The 12,496-nt window shown below is 39.5% G+C and overlaps 1 protein-coding gene across 1 annotated transcript in view; it reads left to right on the top strand.

Annotated features, from left to right (window-relative positions):
• The window catches only part of MARCHF6 (membrane associated ring-CH-type finger 6), a 107,738-nt gene that overhangs the window by 74,880 nt on the left and 20,362 nt on the right, over positions 1 to 12,496 (top strand). The window contains exons 19-22 of the mRNA XM_067529437.1: positions 3,976 to 4,177; positions 6,194 to 6,263; positions 10,485 to 10,666; positions 12,224 to 12,358. Of these exons, the coding sequence (XP_067385538.1) occupies positions 3,976 to 4,177; positions 6,194 to 6,263; positions 10,485 to 10,666; positions 12,224 to 12,358 (589 nt within the window). The remainder of the gene's footprint in view (positions 1 to 3,975; positions 4,178 to 6,193; positions 6,264 to 10,484; positions 10,667 to 12,223; positions 12,359 to 12,496) is intronic.

Below are 12,496 nucleotides of genomic sequence, written 5' to 3'. Positions count from 1 at the left end.
TTGTCCATTGTGCAACAATCTTATGCAATTAATCAATGGTCTCAGCAGATGTTTTTTCTGCCTTGGAAGAGCATATCCCCAGCAAGTGCTTCATCTGCCACTTCTTTCCCGCACCTGAAAACTGAGAGATGTGCGTTTGAAATTGTCTCTTGAAGCAATCTTTGAATGTCTTATCTGATCTTGGAGAAGAGACATCCTCCCCAAGCCGGAGACTAGGAGGCTAATTATGGTAAATGCTCTGGTAACCAGACACCATGCCTCTGATTCCTGTAGGGAGAAAAAATCTAAAAAGGGACCAAGACCACTGGTACTGGCACCAGAAAACCTGGCACAAACAATCTCAGTGCTGTGGTCATTGGCACTGACTCTTGGACAAAGAGATGTATATCATCCACTTTGAATGCCAAGCAAGATACCCTTACCATGCGTAAGCACAGCTCAAAGCATGCAGTGAGCTGATCCCATAAGAAGGATTCACAGCATTCTCCAAAAGCAGGTCTCCACTCCTTCCTCAGCATGGAGGGATGGGAGCAAAACATCAGCTATGAAAGACTCGGGAGACCACAGTACTGATGTTGACATCAACACCAAGACCTGCCCTGGTATCAACACTGGCACCAACCAACCACTTTCCCAATACCAATATATGCCTTTGAGGAACTGCCTTTGCTGCTCTTTTTGGCACCAGCAGAATCAGCCCTGGTCTCACATCTAATGGTACTGCTGTTCTTGGAGATGTACTCTTCACCATATCCAGCCCAATCCTCCCTGACTTCAAGTAGGGGACCAGACCAGAATGGTACCTTAAGGAAAGCTCTGGAAGTGCTCCATTACAGGCACTAAAGCACAACTGACAGAGGACTGGCCAACCACAACATGGTCAATAATTGTACAATTTACCATTGTGGCCCTACTGGCCATGTTGAGGCCCACCTTCCCACAGGTCCCAGAGTGGAACCCTATCACATATGACATATGTCTGGGAAACACAGATGTCAATCATCGTCTGGCATTAATAGCCAGATCCCCGTCACAGGAACAGAGAAGTGTCCTTGTGAGGTAGTGGAGGTGGCATGGGAAACACTCCAATTGCCCTCCCCACTTAATCCTCCTCTTTTCTACATGAGGCTGTCAACTCTACCTGACACCAGCGAGTAATGACTTTGGGGCCTTCCAGAATCTGCTCTTGAAGATAGCTGAAATCTTGGACTTTGAGACAACCGTGATCTTAGGTTTGTTCTCTTGACTGTTCGATATCCTCAGCTCCTCAGTGCCGACTGGAATTGTGCTACCAATCATAGTATATTGGACCCAGCAAAAGGACTGTGGCACACTTCAGCCTTGCTTTCCTATACGCAAACTGAGTATAAAAATGTTATCAAGTTCCATGCAAAGGCTTTGAACTTTCTTATGAGTATCGGACGCCAGAGTTGCTTGTGGTGTCTGTGGTCCAGGAAAAGACCAGATCCACCAAAGGGATTCCAGAAGATAAGACCCCTGAAGAAACTGGATTTCCTTGTCGAAAAGGCTTACTTATCAGCCCTCTCTCCAGTTCCTCACAGGAAACTACCAGGCTCTGTTGGCAAAATAGTTTTCTGATGTGGGAGAGGGTGACTGCCTTCCTATTATGGCTCCTGCAAGACTGTACGGAGGAGCGCAGACATACTATCAAGGAAAGGGCAGATAGTAATGCAAACAGTGCTACAAGCCACGGTGGATGAGGCTGATAGAGCCACTTGTTCCAGAGCTACAGTAGTCCCAGTTCCCTGGGCCTCCTTCTTACTAATGTCTGGGATTCCAAAAGAAGTCCAGGTGATGAGAGAGGACCTACCGTTCAGGGCATGGAGCTCTTTAGCAACTGGACTAATAAGGCACTCCTTTCCCTCCAAGATTTGAGGGCAATTCTAAGGAATTTAGGGATCTCCTACCCAGCACCATACTGCAAGCCCTTTTGGGATCAGTTCCCACAAAGACGAAGAATACAGTCTTATTCCCACAATTGCCAACCAGAATACTTGCCCAGAAAGTAGCCCCCTTACACCAGGAGGCGCCTGTTGTCATCCTCTGTTGTACACCAAGCTGCCTCTCAGAGGCAGCAGGTTTGAGAGAAATATTAAGTGCTCTGTTGTCAAGTCCATACTGCAGCCAACATTCAGAAATCACTTTTTCCTCTCTTCCATCAGCTGTGGTGAGAGGTTAGACGACAAATGAATGCTCATCATCATTCCCCATGGCTATCTCATCCAGTTCCTTTCCTTATCCCCTGCCTATTCCCTTCCTTGTCTTTAGGGATCTTTCCTCAGGAGCCTGTTACAAAAAATGCAGGATCAGCTGTATAATCATTTTCTCATCTCTCTATTAGGAGACCAAAACTATGAGGATGTATCTACCCACAAAGACCACCTGTGGCTGGCCCATGCCAGCTGACTCAGGCTCGTGGGGTTTGGGAAAAATCACTCCACAGCCCGAACCCTGTGAACCTGAGTTGGCTGGCACAGGTCAGCCATAGGTGTCTAGTTGCTTTGTAGACATACCCAGAGAGCAGTAGAATAGACCAAAGAAGTGTTTCTCTTCCACTAGTGATCTATACATAACTGAGTTTAAATTTAGTTGAATCATAACAAGACAAGGAAGGCCTGATCCTGCAAACGCCATACAGTCAAACTGTCAAGGATACCATCCAGACCTGAAGTCGCTATACCTGACAACCTAGATCTTGGCTAGTTGAGTGTCACAGAAAAGGACTGCTCCACTCAGATTCAGGAAATCCTGATGTAGAGCATAATACTGTCCAAGGGAGACTTATTCCTCCAAATGGAAAAGATACTCGATATGGGAAACATGACATGGCCTAAACCTATTGTAGGCCCCAATACCAAAGATTCTGCTGCAGTTAAAACTTTCTGAACTTTAATTTAGCTCAGTCAAGGTTAATCTAGTGGCAGTCTCTGCGTATCATCCGCTGATACATTTGGTCTCAGTCTTCTCTTATCCAGTGGTATCCAAATATGTCTAGGCCGTATTGCATGCTTACCCACTGGTTGGAGAACCTGCTTTAATATGGGACCTTAACATCATATTTCTAAAACTTGTGGAGTGCCCCATTCACCATTTTACTCTCAAAATGGTGGTATTGATTGTTCACCCTCCTGGCCAACGTGATCACTATCTTCAGATACTCATGGTAGAACCCCTGTATTCCTGGTTTCATAAGGATAAGGTGATACTTAAACTTCATGCCAAATTGATTTCCAAGTTCCATTTAAACCAGTCAGTCAGCTTACCTGTGTCCTTCCCCCAACCTCATTCCACACAAGGGAGAAAAATTGCACTCTGGACAAACGTAGAGCTCCGTGATATTACATTCATAATATGTGGGGATGATAAAGGATTTTGTTCTATCTGAGGCCATAGTTGGCTGCTTCAAGGGCCAAGCTGTTTCATTGGGAAGATACAGCTGATGTTGCTCATTCCCACCATCCTGAGCAGATATTGCTTGCCAGTCATCTACAGTGACTGACACTCAGAGAAAGAGTGGTTACTTACCTGACAGTAATTGGGATTTTTTTAGATATTTTCCTCTTCTGTTCATTACATTTTTGGTAACCAGTATTGTTTTAAAATAGTCAAATGAGTGACTTAGTGGGCTCAGATTTTAGCTGTGCTGCCATTGTTTTTTAACCTGAACCCAACTTGGTAATTGTTTTTTTTTCCAAGCTTTGTATGTTCTAACTTATTTAAAAAACAATGGGTAGAAAGCTAACAGAAAAAAGAATGAAATCTGCCAAATGCTGCTTTTTATCTGTTGCTTCATGATAATATTCTGGTGATCAATCTGTACAATTGATAATCCTTTTATCTCGTTCATTAAACAAACACTGATAAATATAGCTGTGTTGTGTGCTTTCTCTAGGTTTCCATTCACGTTACAAATCTAGAGGTAGTTACGCAATCATTTCATGCTTTTTGCCACAGGGACCTCCATTCTTACTTACTTGGAGACCAGGAAGAGAATGAGAACAATGCAAATCAGCAACCTAATAACCAGCATGCTCGCAATAACAATGCCATTCCAGTTGTGGGAGAAGGTCTTCATGCAGCCCATCAAGCCATACTTCAGCAAGGAGGACCCGTGGGTTTCCAGCCTTACCGTAGGCCTTTAAAATTCCCACTCAGGGTAGGTAGATCTAACACTTTAAAAAGAGGACCATCTCTTTGCTAGGTACTGTACAAACATAGAACACTTTGGTGTCCTGGTCCATCACTAGGATTCCTAAGGTCTACAGTAATATAAACAAAGAAGAAAAAATATATAGGATTTCTTTTAAGGAAGATTGGATGGGAGCATCATTTTTGAAAGCTAAGTAACTAAAGCCCCACACTTTAGTGATCTGGGACTCTGTGTATTCTGTTAGCAAATGGCTCTCTGGTTTTTACCCATGTATTTGATTTTAATGTAACTTTTTCATTCCGTAATGCCCTTTTGCATCCAGTTATTATACGTCCCATACACATTGGGATCCATGATGAGATTATGAATGCTCAGCTTTGTTTATTTAGTTGTTTTTAAAATGATTAGAGGTAAGGAGAAGAGTATATTAAAATTAAAAAAGAAAGTAAATAGATAATCAAAAGGACCTCTATTAATATAACTTCCAAGGAATGTGTAAAACTGGTGTCTCATTTACTTGGCCAGTGTCTTTTCTTCCTCTGAGGTAATATTTGATGTGTGATTGTTTTGTCAGCTTTAGACATTGGAAGGTGCAGTGCATGTGTTTTAGAAATTGAGTTTTTTAGTAATGTATTTGCCTTGAATATTTGATTATTAGTATGAACTGTTACATACAATGAATTTGCCCTTCTAATCTAATCTACAGGTTATTCTAAATTAGCTGGTCTGGTGGTAGCTGAAATTCCAGGTTAAGCAAAAGTAATTTATATCCCTGGGAGTACACCTCTAGTTCAGGTGCTGGTTAGAAATTGGGAGCATGGAAGGAGGCTGTTCAGAGGTGCCCCTAGAGCTGGATGAAACTCTCAACATTTAGTGGTGCCAAGTGTACCAGAGCTTCTCAGGTGCACAGTATGGAGAGAGCTTTTGTCCTGCAGAGCTGAAGATAAGCTTGTGTGGTGCTTTTGAGTTTTGCAGGAATGACCAAAAAGGGGTGTCCTAGAGCAAACTACAGAAGAGGTAGAGGTGCAGTTAACCCTGGAACTGTGACACATGTGCCTTTCAAAGGAGATACAGGAGCCCCTGCCTCCCAGAGTATGGTGTAGGTTGGTGTTTTTCTCCTGTCCCCCAAGTAGCTGTAGCAGATGGAACTCTGTTTATTTTTGTTTTAAAAATAAGAAAACCCTAGAAACTCCAAGCCAAAGCATAGAGTATCAAAGTGAAAGGATCAAAGCTGAGAAATTCCAAAGATGGTTGCCTGTGAATCCTTAGTTCTGCTGTCTTGTGTGTTTGCATTACAATATTTTTATGACATAATTAAATACTATTTTTCCGGAGCATCTCTGCTCATTTTTGTACCAGTTGGATGGTGAATTAAAGCAGGGTTGTCTAGCAAATGGAGCTGGAAATACCCAAATAGCTGAGTCTGTGGAGACACCAAAATCATGTGAAAGAGTGAGCAAGTTTGACTGCGTTGTCCAGGTCTTGTGATTAAGAGGGCAAACTTCAAAGCCTGTGGGCCGGCTTTTCCTTACTATTATATTGATCACTGTCCTCTTCATCTGGAGTACACTGTAACTGAATTTCAAGACTTCAGTGCCTATGTCTTTATGTGCTGCTGTACTTCAATGCACAAGTCTTTAGGCACTGAAGTTAAACCACAGGGAATAAATTTGCTCTTAGACAATTGAGAATTTGAGTTATTCGGAGTTCAAATACCGAAGTTTTATTTTGATACCTAGGAAAAAATTTTAAAATTAACCTTTCCAAAGACATGACTAGTGTGTCATTGACACATTGCCTATCCCTGATTTCATATGTCTGCACATAGTAAAGTATTAGTTCATACCTGTCTGAATTAAAAAATGGTACAATTCGAACAAAAATTGTATGTGCTGCGTTTACTGCTTAGGTTACTGCTTTCTAGGTGGATGCGTATTTTGATACTTCAATGTTTTTCTAACAATCAGTTAAGCAATTTTCAATTCTTCTGTTAACTGTCTCCCTTTGTATTTTATCTTTCAGATATTTCTGTTGATTGTTTTCATGTGTATAACGTTACTGATTGCCAGTCTTATCTGCCTTACATTACCAGGTATATGTTATGCTATGATACTGTGTTACAACAAACACCCCCACACATACATTTATGCAATAATTGGTTTAAAATTATAACTGTCCAGTTACAGAAAAATGTTGGGAACGTATTTATCATTTTTAACCTTTTGTATACCATAATAGTCTAAATTCAAAATGACAGTTGGGATGTTTCATAAATCAAAAGCAGTATCTTTATCAGTACAGTGGAAGGGAGACTGATGTCCATTGTAGCATCTTACTGTCACAGTTCAGAGCAACTGCATCTGTATTCCCTGTCCATGGTCCCCCAAAGGCACCCACTCTAGGTTTTCAACTCTTCAGTTTTCACTGCTCTTGGACCAAGACCTATGTGTCTTTCCCTTCCAAACAGGGTAGTTCCCCCTACCTATCCTACAGTGTGATATCTTCAAAAAGCCAGAGTGCCTAAAAGGCCAGTGTTTGTACTTTCTTTTCTCTCCAGAGGCTATGAACAGAGTAATTGCCACAACTACAAGTTACCACACTGCTCTTTCTAAGCAAGCATGTTTATTCTTAAAATGTAAGCATTACAGAAAACATTAAAAACAATAAAAGAACCTTCATGCATATTAAAAGCTTACCAGAGGTCACTTCAACTCCAGCTTCTGACTCTGGTAGATGTCAGTCTTTCAAAATGCACAACTGGGTTTTCCCTGTGGTTACAAATTCATCACTGTCTCAGATTGAGATCCTGAACAACTATGAGTAGTTCTGTCTTCCCTTTATGTAGCTTGACCTTTGATCTTGGCCTCATGTAACAGGTGATCAGAAGACAATGGTTCACGCCTCAAGGTGTAACGTCAAAAAGCTGGGTTTTTGCATAACTGGAGGTGGGGAATTTGCATTCACCTTCCTCTAGATATTTCCCAGGAAACCCACTTAACACTTTTTTCCCCAAAAGTGCATTCTTGTCTGGAATGTTGTTCAGTATAGTCCTCTGAACCCACAGGTTTCACATCTGTCATCTCCACCTGGAGAGGTTACTTACAATCCCAGCCCACAATAATACATAAACCATTCATTTAATACAGTGGACCCCAAAGATGCCTAATTCAGTAGTCTCCCTAGGATATTTCAGGAAACAGCCATATCTGTCACTCTCCAAGATCATCTTCATGACTTTAAGATTAGATTTGAATTATTTCGGTTAGTGTCAATCTGAATCAGTTGAGTTTTATATGATGTCCAAAAATCAGGGTGTTTACAGGCTTTCACTTTTTATATATATATTGTAATGAGTAATGTATATGTTATAGTAATCTCTTTGTAATGTTTCCTACTGTGTTTTAACATACTGCTGTTTGAAACAGTACATGTTAAAGTGCACTAGGGGGCCTCTAGGGTCTACATGGACCAATTAATGCGTAACACGCTAGTGCACTTTAGAAATAATACCTCTGCAGTTCACATTACTGCTTTGTGTAGAAAAGTCCTGAGATATAAGTAACCATTTCCAGTGTTTTTCTGGAGTTTATTGGATAAACTAGTGGTGTTGGAGTGAGGGGAATTGATTGTTTTCAGAGCTTATTTGTTAAAACCTAAAATCAGAAGCCCTACATAACAAGAAAGCACTTTTGTAACTAACTGTTTCACGTTTACTTTAAATGAGATAAGTGAAGTTGTTTAAACACTGTCTGCCACATATTTCTAACCTCTGGCTGCTGTAGCTATAGAAGTCCTGATGGCATTCTTATTAGTTACCAAGAAACCTATACACTCTACTGATTAGATTAAGCTGATGACTGGTTGAGTTGTTTCCGTTTGTGATGTTTTGATACTATATGCAGATTATTGCATTATAATTTTACTGTACTGAAACTAGTAAACTATTATTTTTAAATGGTGGGGGATGAGTCTTCCTTTTTTTGTTTGGGAGTGATGGAAACCCTTGTAGATAGATGTTAGGGCTTGTGTAGAAAGGGGAAATAATAGTATCATTTTAACAAGACATCATGTGGGTTTTTGTGTGCAAACATCACTGTGCAGCATTGCTAAACAACGTATCTGGCCTGGCCCATGGAAACAATAATTGATCTAGCTTGGATTTTGGAGAATGATAATTGTGTGATGACTGCTGTGAGGGAAAGGGTGTAAGAAAGAATGAGGACAGAAACAGTTCACTTGTGGTCCAGTGTAGAATTTTAACTTTGGTTAGTGGTAAAAGGCTGATGCACCAACTTATCTCACTACTTAACTCGCTTGAGGCTCTGATTATTCACAATAACCTAAACCAAAGCAAAATGAAATTATAAATGATAGTGTATGGTATATTATAAGTAAAACAATGTATTGTCATAAATATACATGACATTTTAAAACAGTGTGCACATCTGTTTGGCACTATATCTTGATTCTTATTTGTGTAGTGCCTCGTGCATTTGTGCTGTGATCTCCATTGACACACTACCCATACTATTAAGTACTGTTATGCACAGTGATGCACTATGTAACCTCTCTTCCAAATTTTGACAGATAAGGTTGTACTTGCTTCCTCCAAAATAGCCCCGCTATCAAGGGCATTTGCCCTTAAATTGTCAGTTTGCATACAGTCTTGAGATCCTTTTTAAGGATAACCTAATTGTCCAGTGAAGGCAATCTTAGAACATAATCTGGAGGAATTGTGTCAACGTAACATGTTAAACATGATTTTGCAGACTGTAGACAGGAACAAACAGTGCTTAAATATTAAATCATATGATTGTGGGTAAATCCTACTGAAACCACATTTTTCACCATGACAAGATGACACATTAAACACAACTTGTTCTTGTTTCCTCTGATGACAAAATCATGTTTACACATTGTGTTAGTTAACACAACTCTTCACACATGTTGTAAGGTGAACTAATTATCTAGTGAAGGCAAACCTTTGGACCTTTTGTGTGCGTGCATGCGTGCGTGCGCGCTATTCAATGCCCAAATATGCAGGGTGGCAAACATATCCCACTTTCACCTGTAACTGGTTACTGACCCACTGGCAGAGATTGCACCCCATCCTAGCATTTGCAGACATGGCCAGCCTGATCTATGCATTTGTGACTTGCAGCCTTGATCTGATAACTAGGAATAAAACAAGAAAGTACCAGCTGGTACAAAATACAGCAGCCAGTCTGCTTCATAATAGAAATTACAGTGAACCCCCTCCCCTTGGTGCTCTTCTCTCTCTGGCCTTGCTCTCAATTAAATAGTCCAATTCAGGGTCTCTGTCTTGATATTTAATGCCTTCCATGAGATGGTCCCTTACCTACAAGAGAGATCACCTTTCTGCAGCCACAACCTCCTACAATAAATGTTCCTCCAGAACAATGAAATTGTCAACCAGTTGGGTAAGCTAGTAAGTTTTGGATATGGTGTTTTTCACAGGAGATAGATCTAAATCATGTAATGCGCTACCTGTGAGAGATGATTGGGATAATGACTATGGACATAAACTTTTTTCAAACTACTTATTTCTTTGATTTAATTTTTTTCTCAGTAACTTCACATAGTTGCCCAACGCACACCCAAGCTCTCATAAACATAAGCAAGCAAGCAAATCAAATATATAAATAAGATAATGGCGCTGTTTCACCTATAGCCTGGGAAGGAAGAACGCTAGTTGTTGTTTCTATCTTTAAATACTTGGGAGGCTCTTATGGTCCCTATCATCATGGGTACCTAAGAGTACTTCTGTGGAGAAGATTGTAATATTAATGGAAAATGAGCCAGTTTCAAACTTACTGTTAGAATGTATCTAAATATTTTTGTTGCACTCTAGGCACTTTGTTTTGTGCTAGATTGAATGCCACAAATTGAATTGAATCCCATAACATTTGAGAATGAACCATTATGATTTCAGCTTTGTTTTTAAACTGATATTTGAAATTAAAATTAGTGAATCTAACTGGATGTTTTGTGTTTGTCCAGGATGTGAGATAGCAAACCAGCTGAAATTTGCAATATTTATGAACTCAGCACAGGCTTTTGAAAACTAATATTTTACATTGGGTTTAAGAGTGAGACAACTTTACTATACAGTCATTGTCATCTTTCACTAGGTAAAATAATCCTGCTAGTTAGTCTTAGTATATTTAGCAAAACAGCGAGAGTTCCGTGGCACCTTAAAGACTAACAAATTTATTTGGGCATAAGCTTTCGTGAGCAGAAACCCACTTTGCCGGATGCATATTAGTATATTTACCAATCTCTGCATTTTCAGTATTTGCTGGCCGTTGGTTAATGTCATTTTGGACGGGAACAGCCAAAATCCATGAACTGTACACAGCTGCTTGTGGTCTTTATGTCTGCTGGCTAACCATTCGGGCAGTGACCGTTCTAGTCGCATGGATGCCACAGGGTCGCAGTGTGATCTTTCAGAAGGTTAAAGAGTGGTCCCTCATGGTAAGTTTGTGATAGAAGAGAGCTTTTGCTATATTGTCAAACAGTGTACTCTTCTTTTTTAGGTGTTAACGAGATTTATACTTGCTTCCTCCTACTCTCAAACTCACCTTGTACTGTTTTCCCCTTTTCTTTTCATCCCAGCCCCCTTTCTCCAGATCTGCTCAATCTGTGTTTGGACTTCTGAACAGTAATCACTTGTGCTCTTGGAAACAGTGCTCAAACAGAATATTAATGAATCAGTCCTTTGAGTGCTACAGTACTAAGTTTTTAACTACTATATTTCATTTGAATGTGAATGTAATGCAGGATTCTATCCGAGGAAAACCTGAGTCACATGATCTCAAGAAATATTTTTTTTTTCTCAAGAAATATTGTTTCCTTCTACAAATAGTAATAGGTGAAAATTATGAAGTGTTCACCTGTTTAGAGACTGAATGTTTTTAGTGGCAAAAATAAGATTGGATATCATTGTTAGTTATAGAAAACATTTGTTTTTTACAGACATATGTTGTGTACCTGTGCGGTGTTTTTTCAGAAAGTTCTTTCAGATGACCACATTTGTGGCATTGTTCAAATGAATACTTTAAAAAAAAAAAAAACTGCTCTCCAGTTATGATGACACAGAATTTTCATAATAGTTCTTATGCTAGCAGTGGCTTTATGACACTGAGGGAAGCTTTCATCATGATCAAGGCAAGCCCTCACCTATCTAAGTTGGTTTTAGTTATAAGACTTCCATACTCAATGTTGTTATAGTTCTAGAATGGCAACATAATTTTTCCCTTTATGGACAAATTTTAGAGATGTATGGGGAATATGGTAACTTGTGAAAGATCAACTCAAGGTTGCATTTTAGTGGATGTTTACAGACAATAGCAGCTTTAATAGATGTTTCATGCTGTATCTGTCTCCTTGAGCAGCATATTCTTTACTTCATTTGCAGTTTCCTTAGTTTGCCTAAGGAAATTGCCAGTATCTGTACTAAATTATACCCTTGAGCCTGTCCTCTGCACCCCTGCACTGACAAAGTTAATTATATAAGGCTGTTTTTGCTTTTATTATATGCAAATTTGCAAGGACAGAGTTATGCTGAATCTGTTTAATTAAGTCAACAAATACTGCATAACATAAAAATAATGCAAAAAACTCACATCTAGATCATAACTGTGTGGGAGAAGGGAAGGATTGGAAGAATTCTTCCTGATTAAGTACTGATCATTGGATAACTTTCCATACCTATGACAGTCAAATGTGAGTATGTGGTTTTAAAAAAGGAAAACACCAATAAGTAGGATCCTGTTAATTAATTTTTTGGGCTAAAAGGAATGAAAATGCAGATTTGTAACTACAGGTATGTATTATAATTTATGGTTAACAGAACTTAATTTTGCATACAAGCTATATGTACTAATTTAATATAAATTTTTTTGCTTTTTGTTTTTCTCTTTTTTAAGAGTAAACATACAAAGGCTTTAAACTTAGAAAAATTGAGAGGTGCAGCTTTGACCAGAACTAGGGATCTGATGACATTTATAAATCAGACTTTTTGTGTTTTAGATAATGAAGACACTGATAGTAGCTGTGCTGCTAGCTGGTGTGGTTCCACTTCTGCTTGGTCTTCTATTTGAACTGGTAATTGTGGCTCCTTTGAGAGTTCCTTTGGATCAGACACCTCTATTCTACCCATGGCAGGTCAGTTAATTGCTGGTTTTGTTTTTAATTTAATTCAGGCTTTTCAATGCTTCCTTGCCTTTACTGGAATATGAGGTTCTCTAAAAGCTTTTATAATACAGTCTGAGGTATGAGATATGGTTTCCTATTTGATTAAGT

This window comes from Emydura macquarii, unplaced genomic scaffold, assembly GCF_026122565.2.
Source record: "Emydura macquarii macquarii isolate MOO-44397 ecotype Brisbane River unplaced genomic scaffold, CSIRO-AGI_Emac_v2 contig_320, whole genome shotgun sequence".
Lineage (NCBI taxonomy): Eukaryota > Metazoa > Chordata > Testudines > Chelidae > Emydura > Emydura macquarii.
The sequence above is the reverse complement of the archived record's forward strand: the minus strand, read 5'-3'. Positions and strand labels throughout refer to the sequence as shown.